This window comes from Lobosporangium transversale (assembly GCF_002105155.1).
Source record: "Lobosporangium transversale strain NRRL 3116 chromosome Unknown BCR41scaffold_11, whole genome shotgun sequence".
Classification (NCBI taxonomy): domain Eukaryota; kingdom Fungi; phylum Mortierellomycota; class Mortierellomycetes; order Mortierellales; family Mortierellaceae; genus Lobosporangium; species Lobosporangium transversale.
Genome location: NW_019028989.1, coordinates 494,307 through 511,755, shown reverse-complemented (window position 1 = coordinate 511,755; position 17,449 = coordinate 494,307). Strand labels below are relative to the sequence as shown.

General features: G+C 40.6%; 4 protein-coding genes across 4 annotated transcripts; 2 read left to right on the top strand and 2 right to left on the bottom strand.

The window, feature by feature from the left end:
- Positions 1-1,043: 1,043 nt before the first annotated feature.
- BCR41DRAFT_350150 (beta-lactamase/transpeptidase-like protein) lies at positions 1,044-3,095 on the top strand. Its single transcript, XM_022023612.1, has 4 exons — positions 1,044-1,405; positions 1,502-1,684; positions 1,776-2,367; positions 2,469-3,095. Exons 1-4 carry the CDS (start codon positions 1,124-1,126, stop codon positions 3,014-3,016), a joined length of 1,605 nt encoding a protein of 534 aa, XP_021883118.1. The 5' UTR covers positions 1,044-1,123; the 3' UTR covers positions 3,017-3,095.
- Positions 3,096-3,827: 732 nt separating this feature from the next.
- On the top strand, positions 3,828-7,088 carry BCR41DRAFT_350147 (endoplasmic reticulum Oxidoreductin 1-domain-containing protein). The gene is made up of 8 exons (XM_022023611.1): positions 3,828-4,386; positions 4,495-4,611; positions 4,732-4,815; positions 4,901-4,966; positions 5,075-5,557; positions 5,664-5,831; positions 5,933-6,174; positions 6,301-7,088. Exons 1-8 carry the CDS (start codon positions 3,958-3,960, stop codon positions 6,974-6,976), a joined length of 2,265 nt encoding a protein of 754 aa, XP_021883117.1. The 5' UTR covers positions 3,828-3,957; the 3' UTR covers positions 6,977-7,088.
- Positions 7,069-8,216, bottom strand: BCR41DRAFT_420787 (hypothetical protein). The gene is made up of 3 exons (XM_022029943.1): positions 7,913-8,216; positions 7,594-7,794; positions 7,069-7,462 (listed from the first exon to the last, which is right to left on the bottom strand). Exons 1-3 carry the CDS (start codon positions 8,156-8,158, stop codon positions 7,187-7,189), a joined length of 723 nt encoding a protein of 240 aa, XP_021883116.1. The 5' UTR covers positions 8,159-8,216; the 3' UTR covers positions 7,069-7,186.
- Positions 8,217-10,360: 2,144 nt separating this feature from the next.
- Positions 10,361-15,881, bottom strand: BCR41DRAFT_350142 (Non-repetitive/WGA-negative nucleoporin C-terminal-domain-containing protein). The gene is made up of 13 exons (XM_022023610.1): positions 15,622-15,881; positions 15,413-15,509; positions 15,240-15,310; positions 14,726-15,123; positions 14,121-14,591; positions 13,730-14,022; positions 13,536-13,621; positions 12,853-13,399; positions 12,609-12,741; positions 12,178-12,519; positions 11,397-12,062; positions 11,194-11,314; positions 10,361-11,113 (listed from the first exon to the last, which is right to left on the bottom strand). Exons 1-13 carry the CDS (start codon positions 15,842-15,844, stop codon positions 10,437-10,439), a joined length of 4,125 nt encoding a protein of 1,374 aa, XP_021883115.1. The 5' UTR covers positions 15,845-15,881; the 3' UTR covers positions 10,361-10,436.
- Positions 15,882-17,449: the final 1,568 nt, after the last annotated feature.

The window sequence follows — 17,449 nt, the reverse complement described above, 5'->3', positions numbered from 1 at the left end:
CATGCAAAGCAAGGCTGCGCAGTCTTGTCGTAACCTAGAGAGGAGTGTACATGTATATCTTTTTAATGATGTATGACTTGAAAAAAATAAAATTATTGCACCAAATATAAATTCCTATTGATATGATGAGAGACCTGGGGATTCTGGAGCCCAGGGATATTATGATCAATATATAATGCTAATAGCGAAGCATCCGTCACGAAGCATTACATGCTAGACTTAATTAGATCCTTAATACAGGCGAAGGTTCATTTCAATAGATACAAATATATGAATGACAGAGCTCGACAGCCTTCTTTTGATCTTCAAATATGACACAACTAGAGCCGAACTTTATTTTTTTGATCGGCATACATGTACATGGCAAGTCATTTCGTCACATAATTTTTTTTTTTTTTTTTTTTTTTTTTGGATTGTCAGTTGAAGATTCCTATTATTTCTGATGAGACAGATAAAAGCCAGGCAAAAAAGAAAGGGTCTTTGTAAGTATAAATGTAATATGTGCTGGGAAAGCATGGGCTACATTTATAATCCGTTTCATAAGCTTTCTGACTATCTGGATGTCTGTTTTTAAGATAAAGCTTTTCTTCTTCACCAAGAGTTTTGGTTGTTGAGAATGGAAGCACACTTCCCACATATTTTTCATGATCATGAACGATATATCATAGGGGGACCTAGAGTGGAAAAATAACGAAGGAAAAAAAAAAAAAAAAAAAAAAAAGCGAATCTGTTCTTGGCGGAATAAAAAAAAATAAGACTCGAGATCTTCTAAAGTCGAATTTCGCTCGCAGCATGAAATTAGCAAAAGCCCAATACGCCAAAATCTTAAAAACTCTGCACTACGGGCTTTCTCATTTTGAAAACGCCAAGTCTTTCTTCCCTAGGAGAAAAAAATCTGAACTACTCACATGAGAGCTATCGAGCCAGGAACAGTCTAGTTCGCGAAATAGAAGAAGCGGTCATTGTCAACAGCCTACTTTTACTCGCTAACCTCATAATATAAATACCTTGTCTAGGGGAGTTCCATCTTTTGTTCTTCATTAAAACAATCTACTTCACTAGCAATCATTACAACTTGAATTCAACTGTAAAAAAAAAAGAAAAAACTGATTTCCCAAAGATCATGGTAGCTTTCTCACCCAAGAGACTGAGAAGTTTCCTCTCGGTCGCCATCCCGACCATTTTGGTGCTCTTGAGCCCTTCTGCTGTTACTGCCCAAGATGAAGACCTAGGGGACAATAGGGTTTCGGCCCCCGCTTCGCTGTCGAACCTGCGTTCTGTGATTGAGAAGGCCAGAGTCGAAAGCGGTATCCCTGGCATGAGCGTCGCGGTTCTTTACAAGGGCAAATTGGTTTTTGCTGAAGGATTTGGTAAACGCAATGCCAAAGACCCCTTCGAACCAGAGGTAGTTGTCTTTTTATAAAGTATTCATTTTACATGTATTTTTTTCCTAATGATCACATAAAGCTCAAATGTATTTTTTTTTTTACTAATTTTCTAGACTTTAATGCCGATGGGATCCATCACCAAATCCTTCACTGCTGCAGCTATTGGAGAATTGGTGGCAGAAGGAAAGATGGACTGGGACCAGACTCCTGTTTCTAAATATCTTCCCGAGTTTGAAGTTGATGATCCTGTTCTAACTTCCGAACTCACCGCAGTGGACTTGTTGTCTCATCGAACAGTAAGTTTATTTATCTTCCAAAAAAAAAAAAAAAAAAAAAAAAAAAGTTAATAAAACATTAAAACTAACACGTCATCACCTGTTTTTACAGGGCATGCTCAGACACGATGCAGCGTGGCTGAAGGCCAATATCACTAGATTGGATCTGATCAAGCGTATCAAGTACGACAAATTGGACCGAAAGCTCAAAACCAAGGCTGTGTACAACAACATCATGTACGCAGCTATTGGTGAAGCCTCTGCCAGAGTTGCTGGGACCTCCTGGGAGAAATTGGTCGAAAACAAGGTTGTTAAGCCACTTGGTCTCAAGAATACTGGATTCGGGCCAATGGCTATGAAGAAAAGATCCAGCAACCATGCTATCCCTAGTTTTGCATGGTCATTTGAAGATGCAGTCAAAGGCAAGTTTGAATATGGAGAACTGAGCCCTATTTATTTGTCAGTTGCGCCCGCAGGGGACATGTACTCGAATGTCCTTGACCTTACTCGATATGGCCAGGTGATCATGAATGGCGGCAAATCAAAGGATAAGCAGGTTTTGAATAAGGACAGTATCCGTGAAGTCTGCAGTGGACACACTTTCTTCTCGAATCAAAGGCTGACAGCTGATTTCGCTCCGACCCAAGCCTATGGCATGGGTTGGTTGATAGACAGCTACAAAGGAAAAACTTTTTTGAGTCATGGTAAGTCTGAAGTTATCAGTTCAGGCCAAGTTGGTGCGCAGATTGTATTTTCTAACCCGATGTCACATTAATTGATCTCTCTGTCTGCTGTCATGTTTTAGATGGCAGTATCTCCAGTTTCATTTCAAACTTGCAGTTCTTTCCTAATGACGACTTGGTGGTTGCTACACAGTCCAATGGCTTACAGGCGTCGGGACTTGTCGGGTACTTACCATTCCTTATTGCAGATGAGTTGTTTGGGTTGCCAAAGACGGAAGATTGGTTGGCACTCTCTGTTGCACAGAGCAAAGGTTTTTACGACTACATAGCATATCAACTGAATGGCGGTGATTTACCGCCTTTGGTCAAGTCCAAGCCCACGACTCGTCCCCTCTCAGACTTCACTGGCAAATATACCCACCCGATCTATGGTGAGATGACTGTCGAACTCAGGCCTGTTGATGGAAAAGAGGATGCACTCTTCATTACTTTCAACAAGCTTGAGTCCAAGATGGAGCATTACCATTATGATTCTTTCAAGATGGCCTTTGTTGACGATGGGGCCGCGACTGGAGTGTTCTTGACCTTTGAACAAGGAAGCGATGGCGGTGTTTCTGGATTCCAAGCCAAGATGCCTGAAGGTTGGAAGCAGTTCACCAAAACCAAATAAGAGTGCTTTACATTATTCCCACCCACAGCTTTAGCTTATCTTATAGACCTAGTATCAATAAAATAGCATTCTAGACTCGTAGCATTTATGATATGATGCGCAGTACCTTGCGTAGGTATTCGGATTGATATTCAGTGCTTTAGTTTTCCGTGATGTAACATAATCAAAACTTAGAATATGCGATTTTTTAGTTGTTGATCCTATGCTGCAATTGTTCTGTTTACATCTTGTGGGAGTAACACAAAGCAAAAATTAGTTGGAGCGACTCGAAATGAAAGATTATCGACGACTTTTTGAGAAACACTGTCGAATTCTTTGGCGACCTATTGCAAGCTGACAAAATTCTAGAAGCAGATTGAGAGCAAAAGAGAAGAATGAAAATGGGGAGAGTTTATGTTTTAAAGATATATTTGTATTAATCAAAGTCTTGGATGTTGTGCTGATAGAGAGGGCGAATATTGATTGTGTGCAACGTTCAAAGTTAATTGGTTTGAAAGTGTGGTGCAATTAAACAAAACATCGGCTACATCCAAACATGAATGATTTTTAAGGATCCGGATGTTTACAAGTTTTCCTTGAAACATGTTTGTAATTCACCTTATATGGTATCGCGATGGAACGAAGGTTAGGTAAAAAAGAGAGGAGGGATGGAGTGGGTGGTCTAAAGATGGTTAACAACAATTGACCATTCAATATCAATTAATCAATCATGCTTTGCCACGCACGGTAACTGAACCAGAAACAATTTGTTTAAAATTAGTTCGACCGTTTCAGGACTGTTTGTCCTTTTTTAAGCTATTCTGTTCTTTACCCTTCTTTTACTTTTTATCTTTCTTGCATTTCACAGCATACATTCACTTCATTCATTCATTCATTCTTCATTTCAGCTCGTCTACAACAACATCATCCCTAATTACAACATATACATTCATTTTTAAGCAATGCGGCCTACTCTAAAACAGCCGCAGATCGCTCTGCCTTTCTTACTTCTCTTTCTGGTCGATGCTCTCTCCATCCTTTCTTTTCCATCACATGCTGCAGCTGTAGTCCCATCCCCTATTCCTAAACCTGCTTCCAAATCCGCACCTCGACATGACCCTTTCCATGGCCTGTTTGGCCCACCTCCTAGTCTGGGTGATGTTGGCACTTCGGGACAAATGAATGCTGCCACTGCACGGAAAGGGCGCATGGTCAATGTGCCTTACTTTGTTCAGCACCTGATTTCAAAGCAGAACAATAACAGTAACAGCAAGCAGCAGCACAATCATCATCACCATTCACCACACTCTCATTCTCACCACAGCCACCACAATAATCATCATGACCAAGAAAAACATGACCATAGTCTTCACAAGTCAGAACAATGTCGAGTGAGTACCTGAAAGAATGGCTCTCAAAAAAGAAGTCAGAGCACCTTGGAAATTAAAAAGGGATTTTTTCATTTGTTTCTCACTCCTTTTTAATACTTCTTGTAATAGCAATCGATGCAAATTGAAAACTCACTCTGTGATTACGATGCAGTTGAGACTATCAACCGTGAAATGAGAAAGCAGCTCGAGGTCCTTGTCCGACAAAAGTTTTTCAAGTTTTATAAAGTAAACAAAAAACGATAATGATGTTCACAAATGTCCTAGTTACCTTGATTGCTACGCTGATGTGAATGCTCTTTGTTCCTGATCATTCCTGATGATATTCTACTGCTGATGTTTATTTAGGTCAATTTGTACGAATCATGTCCCTTTTGGACGGAAAATCATCTTTGCATGAACAAAGATTGCGGCGTCGCTGTTATCGATGAGGTACAGACTAGTTTCAGTCACTTTGTGTACACCAATGAGTTGCTTTCATAATTTTAGCTGACAATACATTTACTGTGGATCTTAGAGCGCTATTCCTGAAGAATGGAGGAGCGCAGCCCTCGGTGCTATCTCTTCTCCCAAGAACGGCTTTGTAAGTTTGTATTCTTTGCAATATCTTTCCAAAGTCGTCTCAAGAGCCATTGTCTAATATTCAACCATTCATACTCGTGATTTTTATTCTCTATATGGTCTCGAACAGAATTTTCAACCATTCAAGAGCTGTCAACTCAAGGACCAGGACTTTTGTCAGGTGGATGATGAGGCAGTTTCCGAAGGTGTATATGTGGATCTAATGCAAAATCCTGAAAGGTTTACGGGCTATTCCGGCCCATCAGCAGCTAAAGTCTGGGATGCAATCTATAACGAGAACTGCTTCAATATTGCAAAAAGGATGCAACTCGAAACGGATTGTGAACAATGCTCATTGGATCGTCAGGCAAACGAGGAAATGTTGGCAGACAAACTAAAGTCTGCTGCTACAGCTGGTGTTTCTATGGCCAGGAACCCATTGACTGTTGCATCAAGCTTGTCAGAACCATTCAACCCTTTGACAGCTGGTACTCACCAGGACGAGGAGCTCTGTCTGGAAAAGCGGGTCTTTTACAGAATGATCTCTGGGCTGCACGCATCTATTTCTATCCATATCTGCGATGAACACTTTAATCAAACGTCAGGAGTCTGGGTAAGGATGCAACGAATAACCCAGATTCCCAAATTTATCGTATTCTTCAAAAAAAAAAAAAAAAAAAAAAAAAAAAAAAAACTAACAAGTCTTCTCTCTTTACTAGGGCCCCAATCTTGAATGTTTTGTGTCAAGGGTTGGTGCTCACCCAGATCGCCTTGAAAACATCTTTTTTGACTATGCAATTTTGGTCCGCGCTGTGACCAAGCTTTCGGGTTATTTGAAGAATTACGAGTTCTGTACTGGTCACCCAGAGGAGGACGCTCAGGTTAAGGTAACATTTTGACTTACTTTTTTCTATTATTCAGCAATTGTTCATGGATTTTATCTAACTTTTTTTTTTTTTTTTTTTTTTTTTTTGAATGCATCTTGTAGGCCATGGTGGACCGTTTGATTGAGACATCGATGAAATCGCCCGCAATCTTTGACGAAAAAGCCATGTTTGTTGGACCTGAAGCGCAAGCACTTAAGCTTCAGTTCCGAGACCATTTTAGAAACATTACCAAGATCATGGATTGTGTCGGATGTGAAAAATGTAGGCTTTGGGGTAAAGTCCAGACCTCAGGTTTGGGTACAGCTCTGAAAGTCCTCTTTTCCTATAATGATGAGCATTTGAAGTAAGTATTTCATCAATAAGACAAAATGCAGACTCTGATACTTTGCTTTGTTTAGAATGTTTGTAATATAAAAAGCCTTCAACCTATACTCATGATGTTTTTGTTAATTTTTTTTTTTATTTCAAGCCCTGTCAATAACCCAAATCTGCTGCAGAGGACCGAAATTGTCGCTCTTTTCAATACCTTCAACCGGCTTTCCGAGAGTGTAGAATCAATTACCAAATTTAGAGAGATGTATATGCAGCAATATGGTTCTAATAAGATACCAACCGCAGCAGCAGCCATCGATGTCGATACTTCAGCAATCAGTCCTGTCAACTCAGAACGCCAGAAGCAACAACAGCAGCGGCAACAACAACAGCGCTCTGAGCCTATGCCAGTACTAGAATCAACACAAACAAAAAATGAGGTGGATAGTAAAAATCATCCAACGTTTTCCGGAGTCAAGCCATACTTCACATCTGTACTGGAAAGCCGTAGATCATTTTCACAGCCTGCACATAGAGAATCAATAACAGCTAATCATCGTTCATCTTCAAATGGTCAGCGCGATTCATCATCGCCCTATCTGTCAATGAGCACGAATCGATCGTTTTTATCACGCCTTGGAATGTATCTAAAAGGTACACAGGAATGGATGCAGATCAAGGGCGCCGGATTCCGCAGCCTGATTCTGGAGATGTATGAACACCCAATGTTGTTATTTTATGGCGAGCAAAGAAGTGCCCGGAGTAATATCAATATGCCAGCCAAGAACTCAGTATCATCTTCCTCCTCAGTAGTCCAAGAAGGTGACATATAGAGCCATGAAAATATATTCACAATTTGTCTTTTACAAAATATTAAAACAAGTGTATTTATAGAATTTTTAAAAACGATTTTATTATGAGATGGCAAAAATAAAAAATGATGGTGATGGTTAAAAACAAAAATGCTGGTAATATCAAATTTTATATATATATATATATATATATATAATTCTATCGAATGCTGAAATGTCAAATATTTAAATTTAAATATCATGAAATTCATCGATATGATGTCTGGCACGCATGTGTTGAGTATTGACTAAGAGCCATTCTGTAAGGTTGTTTTTGACATGAATCCAAGGACGTTGGTCTGCAGTTGCTGTTGATGATAGAGTTGATGATGATGGTGATGATGATGCTGTTGAGAGTGATGATGGTTTATCTGGATCTTCTTCAACAGGCTCCTGCGTCTTGAACTTTGTATCATAAAGATATGGGACTAACATGGGTGTCTGAGCTTTGTCAACGAGCAATAATACCTATGAATAAAGGAAAAACATATGGAAAGAGATAGGGGTTAATTAAGCAATATACTCATACCTCATTTTCTTAATGCTCTTTTTCTTTTTTCTTTTTTTATAAAAAAAAAAAAAAAAAAAAAAAAACTTACATTAACATAATCAAAATTCTCTTTGTATGGATATGGGATACCAGGAGAAACCATGATCTGTTGTACTTTCTTAAAGTCAAAGCTAGAATTGATCTCGATCCGATTGATGGCAGTCGGCTTCTTGCGTGATAAATCCACAACGACCCCAAAGTTTTTGACTGTCAATGGCTCAATGCTCGTTCCAGTTGCTCTTATCCTTGCCTTTGTGTGAACGTGAATTATAAAGGAAAAATCCAAAGTATTAATAATGAATTCTTTCTTAGAAAAAAAAACCCCTTTTTTTTTTTTTTCTTCTCAAAGACGAGACAGCTAAAATTACCACTTCTTGATCCACATTTGTTTGAATCCAAGTCTTGCCATCAGCAGTTTCCTGTTCTACTTCCATGCTGACTGCATCACCCGACTCATTGTCTGGATCAAGTACATGCGGGTCCTTTTCAACTGCATCGGAATGGTTGACTTGCTTTGCAGCAGCAGCAGCAGCAGCAGCAGCTCTCTTGGTAGCACCTGCTCTTGGAGGAAGCTTTCTGCCTCGTGTACGTGTCCTGGGTGGTGGTGGTGCCATCGTTTAGTATGTAGCGGTTATTGTTGAACAGTTCAACTTTTTTTTTTCTGTTTGTGGTGACTGTTGACAGGCCATTCCATTGTATGGAATCCCTTTGGCCAATGAGCTTGCGAGAAGCATGGCCCCTGCACTGTTAATCAATTGCACTCTAATAGATTCAATGCAGACCAGACGAAGCTCAATCCTTGATCACCTTAGATCCAGCCGCGATAAACCTTATGGCGTCACCAATTGCTCTTTTTGGATGGAATGGATGCTTAAGCAAGCATTGTGCTGCCATCGTTAAAAAAGTGGCCTATAAGAATGCACTACTCATGCTCATTAGATGCAAGTATGTTCCTCATTAAACAAACATACTACAAACAATGTCTCGTCCCTCCATGGGAAGTAGGCGCCCACTCCTCTGGTCAACCATATTTTAGAGCTTACTTAGACCAAGGCTCTACAAGGAAAAATTCATTGTAACCATTGAATGTTAGGGTGTTCTGATTCTTTTCCATTCTTAGCCCCGCATCCATATCCCCACTTGCTATGGCGTGTTCGCTTCTATGATTACCCTCATGTTTCCTATCATACATATTTCTTATACAGCACCTTATGTTGTTGCTCCACTCCTGATTGCCATTCACTTCCTCATGATGGCGCTCGCTAACTTATACAACACTCTAAAGCATGTAGAGGCGCCATTATGGTATGAAGCGTGGCAACGGTTCCAAGGCTTAAGATTATAAAATGCAAAAAGCCTAATCGATGGTAAAAGTAACTGGAGGCTTTTTATATTACTTTTTTGAAGAAGAAGAAGAAGAAGAAGAAGAAGAAGAGGAAGAAGAAGAAGAAGAGGAAGAAGAAGGTATGGGAGTAGAAACGAGTGCAGTATCGAGGAGTATTTGGGTATCCTATGATGCGATACTTGATATTTGTCGGCCCAAAGGTGCAGATGTTGAGAAGTGTTGAGTCAGTGAAAAGAGGGGAGATGCTGAGAATAGAAAGTACGAAGGATTTGACGGGAGGTGAGTTAGACAAAATTAATTGAAGTGGCAAAGCACTTTTTTTTTTTTAAGTAAGGCTAGGAGCTAAAAAAAAAAAAAAAAGTAAGAGGAAAATGGTAAGCGGAAAAAATAGTAGACTGAGTAAGAAGTGAAAAAGAGATGACATTAGGTGCTCGCAGGATAAAAGTGATAGAAAAAAAAAAATGAATTGTGAAAGCTGTGCTTGTACTTTTTTTTTTTTTTTTTTTTTTTTTTTTTGATTTTATAAAATAAAGAAATGAAGTGATTAGAAAAGTCATTTTATGCCTTAGAAGATACAAAAATGTCAGCTCCCGTTTGATCTGCTTCAATTGTGATTGTGTCGATGACTCCGAGAGTCCTGTTGGATCCTAAGGCTGATAATGCCGCAAATGCAATGCTGCCGTTGCTGGTGGAGTCCTCGGAGAATGGTTGTTCACGCTTTGGGACATATATGAAACTCATGCCTAATAAAATGAGAACAAGGATTAAAAGGAAAGCAACAAAAATCAAGAGAAGTAGCACAAAAAGACCTATGAAATTGAACCCCGAATAAATAGGCGCGAAAATAAAGAGACAGACTATTATCAAGTTGAAAAAACTGCTTTTTTTTCCAGAGTTTTCATGCATCACAAATATAGCAAAGCAGCACGATAAAATCATAACACCTTCCATCACGATCCACTGCGCTTCAGCAGGGAATGTTAGCATCACAATATGGCTTCCCGCACAATAGAGATCAGTCTCTCGATTGCTTTCATTGCATTTTATCTCGCCACTCTGCATCGGAAGTCACATTCAATGAATCCGGACCCGAAACAGAAGCATAGCTATATTGCCCCTCAATACAATATCCAAATAAAAACATCTCTTTCCCTCCACCTTTGCTTATCGGATGTAGTCTTATTACAAATTTATATTCTCCTAGACGCACGGAGGAAGGGAATTGGTTATCCAATCTGCTTCTTACTATACCTTTGAGCATTGCATTTGAGTGCACCCGTGAATCCGGTATGCACTGCTTTTTCAAATTTAACATCTTGTGCCATAACATCCCCTAGGTCATTCGGACAAAGCTTAATTGCAGTTGGCTGTATCAAAAAAAATAAAATAAAAATAAACAAATGCTTTCTGGCTTTCTAGATGTGGCTATTGTTTTTTTTTTTTTTTTTTTTTTTTTTTTTTTTTTAATAAATCTCTATTCATGCTTATCAATCCTTCAAATACAAACTTTGTCTTCAACTTTCTGCCCTTTTATCAATTATATTTTTTTAAAGACGTTGGATCCTTGCACGAAGAACTTGAAGACGTTGTACCAGCCTACCTGCCTTGGCTACCACCTCATTTCCAGATCCTCCAATGTTCTCATCGAATGCGCTAGACACAGGTGCAGGTGTCCATGACGCAGATTCGAGGACACGAATGTACATCTCGATCGCCTCCTCCACTTTTCTTGCCCTGAATCGATCCAATGAACCTGTTCCGGTGAGTCCTAATGTGGCAACTGTCCCGCCATTCACAGTAGTTCCATTGGTGTACTGGTGCCACCCATCCTCAGAGATCCCCAGTGCATCGTTCAACTCTGCGATAATACCAGATCCATGGCTTTCTGCAAGCCATGCTCGTAGCAAATATTCAATGTCTTGAATCAATACCAATGACGCTCTTGGTCCAATCCATTCATTCTTCTTGGTCTCAATCAAGGCATGGAAACTATCAAATAGCGCCTCATACGGAAATCCGATTTCTCGCAAGATACGCACAGCCCATCCTGCTGGAACTCCATAACTTGCAGTTTGCTTCAGATATGGATAGCGTTCTAGAATCTGAACCATCATTGCAATCGGTACAACTTTGGCTGACGGATAAAAGCGTCGTCCTAGATCCTTGACACGCACCTCGATATCCGTCAATGGAGAACGTCCACTGTCGACAGCCTCAACAAAAACTATCGATAAAAAAAAAATACATCCATAAGTATATAGTCTCAGAGTATTTTGTTACAAACAACAAATTCAGCGTTTGTACCTTTTGCAATAAAGCCCTCCCAAGCAGTCCGTATATGGTACTCGTCGTCAAAATCTGAAGTGTGATAGATGGCAAGCATTGAATCGTACATCTTGAGAGGCTCTACATATGAGTGATATAACTGGTTCGATTGAAGAGCGCATTATTTAGTAGACGAAGTCAACAACAACAACAAGAGCTCTGACAAAAACAAGATAACATACACCATTGGCATCTAGGAGCTGAGATCGACAGCTTTGCAAAAGGCTCTCCAACTCTCGAGCGTCATGACCAGCTTGCAGTCTCGTAGCTGCGTCAAAAGCAGGGTTTTCAGAAACATGTTTCTGTTCATCCACCATGGCCTTCAAATTCAATATGATGTCCAGCTGAATGTTCCCTACTTCTAATTTCTCTTCCAGGTCAATCAACAGTCGACCATTATCAGATTTGGGGTCTGATCCTGCTGGATAGCTCTTGGCATTACTGACTGCAAGCGACAAGTACTGAAGTCTTGATTCAAATGTGAGTTGATAGCGTGTCGAGTCTGCAATACGTCCCAACTCCTGCGCTGCATGACCAAATTCATCCACTTTGATATAATAGCGCCACAACAGATCCCGTGTTGATTCTAGTAGAGTGCACTGCTTGAGGTACTCTTCAATATAGGGTGAAGAGATCTCGAGAAGATAATCTGCACGGTTGTGCGACAATAACCAATCATAAAGGAATGTGTGAAAGAGTGAATCATCAAACTGAAGAGCCGTTTCCAGAGTATGGAATGCAAAACTAGACAATGGTCCCTGTGCAGAGTCCAATCCTAACTCCTTCAAGACAGCAACCGTGTTTTCATAGCAGATCATCCTTTGTGCATATTGTTCTGCCCGGATGTCCTATACGGGGTTTATATTCAAATCATTCGAGGATAGTTAGAAAAAAAAAATCAAAGATTCAAGATGTTGAACAGATCCTATGCAGAATTCTCCTGTCAATATATGTTGTCGTTACTTTTGAGCTAATGCCATCCTTGACATATGCTGCTGCTTTGTTACTTGGATCAACGCCCTGAGCACAAGAGAGGGCGAGCTCAACAGCACCTGGGAAAAATTTCAACTGCATGTAGTCTTTGCAAATTCCTTGAAGCTTATTAGGTCCATGTGTTTCATCAACTAGCAGGAAAGGAACTTTCTTGAAGAGCCTCAAAGATTCCCTTGCATGATCTTCAATATCTGCAGGGTCTTTAGAGGAAATTGATTGGCGTAGGTGCTCAGTTGCCTTGTAAAATATCACATCCCCTGGACTGCAGAATGACCCACAAATCCTCTGTAATGTGTCGCTAACAGCATCCACCTAAAGCCATAGTAAAAAATACCTGTATTGAGTACTTGCACAAATGTTTCCAGTTATAGTCTGTTCTGTCATGATTGACATCCTCTTACGCTCATATGGTGGCCCATCTGTTTGTTGATAACAGCCGTGACTAATTCGCGACAGAGATCATGACCCTTTGAAGTTGTCAACAAGTTCTCGTAGGTAATATTTAAAAGTACTTGCTGTGATTCTGCAGGAATACTGCAGTATGACAGAAACAAAAGGAAAGGAACGGTTGTTTGAATGAGTACACAAGATTGTCTCCGCTGGAAAGACAGGGATAAATGATTTAAGATCACTAGGATAACTTACTTTGAGACAGTTTCCGACATTTTGGAGTCAATCAAAAAGAGTACAAAAGCAATACCTTCAATGCACTGTGTGATGAGGAGTAGTAATGCCTTCAAGGATTTGGTCTCGACATTTGCATTCTCAATCTCAATTTGATCTTTCTCGCCCGGAGGATTGGACGTCACGATTGGACGTGGCGTAAAAAGTTCAATGTTGTTGTTCAATACCGCCCGAAGGGAGAACAAATCCTTTTGTACAGCTGTCAACACAAGGTCAGAGATTTCAGAATCAACAAGTCCTCGAAGTGTGTTGATGACTTTGATGACCTTACGCTTCCAGAGTGGTCTCAGCAATCGCGCTAGGTAAAGGCTAAGTGCAGTGTGTCGATAAGTATACTGTCCTGAACTACTTTGAGAAACAGGCCGTCCAAGTTCTGATCCTGCCAAGTTTGCAGACGCTGCGCGTTCGCTCGCCAGCTTCTCCGACAAATTGCGTTTGCCGCCCCACTCCAATAGTAGTCTTTCAGCTGTTGCAGCAATCGGTCCAGCGGTCGAATGTGGTGACATGACTACGAGAAAGAATAAAAGACATTGATTTAGTCGAGATATAAAAAAAATAAAAAAAAAAATAAAAAAAAAAAAAAAAACATAACAGTGTAGAATGGTCCATTTCATATCAACTGCCTAGAACCCCAAATCGCTTACATTGAGATCCTACCGGTGCTGCTGAGAGGCTAGGATGGCCACAGAGGACCGCGATACACATTGCGCATGACTCAACACGTCCATATCTAATAAATATTATATTAACGAGAGATCAAACGCATCAGTTAAATAGACTTTGAAGTAGAAATAGCATTGAACTATGCCATGAAGAATTACTCCAATGAACTACATACTGAGTGAAAAAAGAAGCCAGCTCGCTTTCTGCGCCACGACCGTCTAGCAGCAACTGTTGTAGGGTATCAATAGGTCGACGTTTAGCAAAGACCTGAACTCCCGAGTTTGTGAGTACAAGGTACTCTCGTGCAGACCTGGAAAGTTGAACAGCAAGCTCATTCCTTGCAATGGAAGAGTCGATAGCTCCTGCATACTCCACGCCTGGAATCTCGGACATGCCCCAGATCTTTCCATCCAATCCTGCAATCATGGCAAGCTCTGCGAGCTTTGGAATATATGAACTGCCAACAGTCTAATGATATGAAATAAAATAAGTCATACGGGCCAATAGATTGATCCAGAAAAAACATGAACCAAATATTCTGAATCTATCAACTGCATATGTTCTACCTTGGTTGCTGTTGACGCTTTGTTGATGGGCCCAGAATCTGGCGAAGAAGCGATAAGTGCATCCGCGGCATCATGAAGCGAATGTGCGGCCAAGAACACACCATTGTTATAAAGAGACTGATGTACACGATATTGACCCTGAACCCCCATTACTGCCTCCGGAGCGCTCTCGAACATTGGAGGTATCCGGACATGTAATAGATATGGTCCCGAGCTCGACTGATCAATATAGCGTTGGCTATTGTAGTCAAGGGCTGCTTTCTGCCCAAGATAGAGGCGGCAGCCTGTCACAGTAACAGCCAAAAGGCTGACATCCTTTGATTCTGTCAGTGGGATAACATGAATGTCCATAATCTTGAATAGACCTTCGTCCATGGCCCTGTTGTGATTACTCTTCCGTTTGCCCTCCTGAAGAATGTAACTTGCTTTGACTGTTGATCTGGCATGTGTAGTACCAGACAATCCGATCACCTATGATAGGAAAACGATGATTGACACATGGGTTCAATCCTTAATCTCATCATCCCATTATTCCCAATGGAATCTCCCGCTTGAACTTAATTCTATGCATCCGATGTCCTCGCCATTCTTTTGTAGAGACGTACCTCGATATTAGAATTCTCTGTCAAAGCATAAATGGTCTGCCTAGATTCATCGAAAACGATCTTGACAATTGGATCGACTCTGATTTTGCTGAGGAAAGTTGGGATAAAGAATGAAAGTGGACTCCCGATCACTTCCCGTTTAGTACACTTTTTGCTGAACCAGCCCTCTTCCGCCTGGTAATCAACTTCCCATAGCCTTCCGTCATTTCCATTCATGAAGATACGTCCATCAGCTGTACCCACGATGCTTTTAATCGCCACATTATCGGTTGGTACACTCATGTTGGTGATATAGAGTGTGTGCGGCGTTGACCCAAATCCAACCGACATTCCCAGCAAGTGCACTTCAATTGGAGTAGCAATAACTAAGAGATATTCTACTTTATCATCAAATGTATCTAGATAGGGAATATTGAAATAAGTAAGTCAATCGTGCAACTCGTGGCTTCTGCAACACGTTGTTTGAATTCCCATCCTAAGCTCCGTCTTGTGGTGATCCAATCCTGTGATTTACCTGGCTTTGGCTTAACAAGAGCAACATTCACAATAATCTGATCTAGCTCCTCATATGATTCATAGTTTCCGCTATTTTTTTTTTTAAGAGAGAAAATATAAATAAATAGTCATAATAATGAAACAAGGCGGCCAAATATGTTGTCCTTTGAATGATCCTTAAAGGCAACATACCCGTCTGCATAATTCCAGAGAAAGAGACGATGATCAATTGTGATCCAGACTCGACCAATTTCGGGGAACAAGCCCATGAAACAACGACACTCGAGAACTAGAAACAAGAATAAAAATACAGCGCGTCAGAAAAATATAAGGTTCCAAGGAAATCAAAAACATTAAAAGGGAAGGTAGCGATTAAAAAAAAAATTTTTTTTATCCCTTACGGTTATATTGTTCAAAAAGTGTATCAGGCAAGCTAATGGCTCGTTTGTGACGAAGTATCTGTTGCCGTGGATCGGGCGCCACATAATTGGCGGAATAATCTGTGTTGAAGAAGTCGCTCAGTTCTGGATACTTTTGTTCACGTCCTAACTGATCGTCAACGGTTTTGGATGCAAGCTTAAGCAGAGCCTCAGTAGCTTCTGCATCGATGGGTCGGTGTGTCATGGGATTCTTTGTTTTGAAAGGAGAGCTCAAAAAAAAAAAAAAAAAAAAAAGTTTGATGTGCAAATGAATTAAATAGAGCTTCCTCTAAACAGATCTCTGGTCCTGATCACGCGCTGAATTTTGTGGAAGGAAGGAGTTTGGCCCGTACAATCCACGAGAAAGCGCTTTCAATAAAGGTTAAGATGTGTTTCCGCGCTCCTGTGAATGGACTATGGGCAATGATACAAAATGTTGAAAGGCTGAAAATGTCCCCCGATGCTGGCGTTAGCAATGGGAGGATTAATGGGCGGAATGCACAACACAAAAATATCAACCTGTATCACAATGCGGCACGTACGTCACCGAAGTATTGGCACGTAATTTTTACTACGCGTACAAGAAAAGTTGTACCACACTAGGACAACGGTTCCAAACAAAATTATTCGGATATTTGAAGCCGACATATGAGGAAAAAAAGAGATAGTATTTATACTCATGGAGTTGTTTGAGTCGTAGGAATCATGTATCACTTAGGCTATACTCAAGTACATTGTGGGCGATACGGGTAGTGATATAATGATGGCCATACATATCATTATATTTTTGGGCCTTCTTGCACCAGACCCTCCGTTACGACTCCGAAAGCATAACCCTTAAAAAGTATCATCTCACATACTTTCGATGTCGTCCTCTCATCGCTAGGTTCTTAATCAAAGTATTGGCAGAAACACTTGTTAGTTGCCAAATAGAACATGTAGCAAACAGATGGCCCCTCAGATACTTCTTTATAGACATGGTCAAAGGTTTGAATGGGCTATCATCGGTATGGAAGCGCGGCATGTGAACATTTTTTGGGCCAAATGGTTGACGAGGTGGGAGATATGATTGCTTCATCATTCCATCTGTATTCCTGATAATTCAAATGAAAAAAAAAAAAAAAAAAAAAAAAGCCTGTGTATACAGTAGACATTATGTGAAAATGGCTGATAAAAACTGCAACGTTCTGAAGGCTTTCTGGGGTCATGCAAATATAAAGGAGCCCGCCGCTTTGAATTATAATGCGGTTTGTTCAAGTAAACTTGTGGTGCTCGGGTAAAGACATAGCAATCGAGATATGTCTTGAAAGCTAAATTGTAGACAGCACAATACTTTTTGAAGGCGATAGATCTGCACCCCTCGACGTACAGGATGCTCATGCTAAGACTTGAACACTTTTGATAAGGTGGACAGCTAAGCCAAAGCTGTTGGGCTGAATTAAGGCTCTTGTAATGAGAATTTAACTAAAGAAGTGGGCGACCTTCAAGCGCGGGAGTGCTATTACGTCACCGAGGGAGCGAACACACATATGACTATCTAACTATTTAATCAACTATTAAAACTTCTTACACCCCTCTTTGATCGCCTTTTGCTATGATACAAAGATGCCGCTTGCTGCTCTGGCCACGGCCCGAAGCTGTGCTCTGACCAAGGCTCGACACTATACCTGTGCCTACATTTTTTGCCTGCACCTGTTCTTGTGCTTGTGCCTGTCGCCGCTATCGCTCTTTAATGTATCCAAGGGGACTGTTCATCTGCATCTACAGGCTGAAGGTAATGAGAACGTTGTAGTCTCTTCGGATGGCTATG

Coding starts and splice junctions, on each gene's coding strand:
- BCR41DRAFT_350150 (XM_022023612.1), top strand. CDS start 1,124: ATGGTAGCTTTCTCACCCAAGAGACTGAGAAGTTTCCTCTCGGTCGCC. Junction 1,406..1,501: donor AAGACCCCTTCGAACCAGAG/GTAGTTGTCTTT, acceptor CTAATTTTCTAG/ACTTTAATGCCGATGGGATC. Junction 2,368..2,468: donor AAAAACTTTTTTGAGTCATG/GTAAGTCTGAAG, acceptor GTCATGTTTTAG/ATGGCAGTATCTCCAGTTTC.
- BCR41DRAFT_350147 (XM_022023611.1), top strand. CDS start 3,958: ATGCGGCCTACTCTAAAACAGCCGCAGATCGCTCTGCCTTTCTTACTT. Junction 4,612..4,731: donor AGTTTTTCAAGTTTTATAAA/GTAAACAAAAAA, acceptor ATGTTTATTTAG/GTCAATTTGTACGAATCATG. Junction 6,175..6,300: donor TATAATGATGAGCATTTGAA/GTAAGTATTTCA, acceptor TTTTATTTCAAG/CCCTGTCAATAACCCAAATC.
- BCR41DRAFT_350142 (XM_022023610.1), bottom strand. CDS start 15,844: ATGACACACCGACCCATCGATGCAGAAGCTACTGAGGCTCTGCTTAAG. Junction 15,510..15,621: donor ACTTTTTGAACAATATAACC/GTAAGGGATAAA, acceptor TCTTGTTTCTAG/TTCTCGAGTGTCGTTGTTTC. Junction 15,311..15,412: donor CTCTGGAATTATGCAGACGG/GTATGTTGCCTT, acceptor AAAAAAAAATAG/CGGAAACTATGAATCATATG.
- BCR41DRAFT_420787 (XM_022029943.1), bottom strand. CDS start 8,158: ATGGCACCACCACCACCCAGGACACGTACACGAGGCAGAAAGCTTCCT. Junction 7,795..7,912: donor CAAATGTGGATCAAGAAGTG/GTAATTTTAGCT, acceptor GTTCACACAAAG/GCAAGGATAAGAGCAACTGG. Junction 7,463..7,593: donor AGAATTTTGATTATGTTAAT/GTAAGTTTTTTT, acceptor CTTTATTCATAG/GTATTATTGCTCGTTGACAA.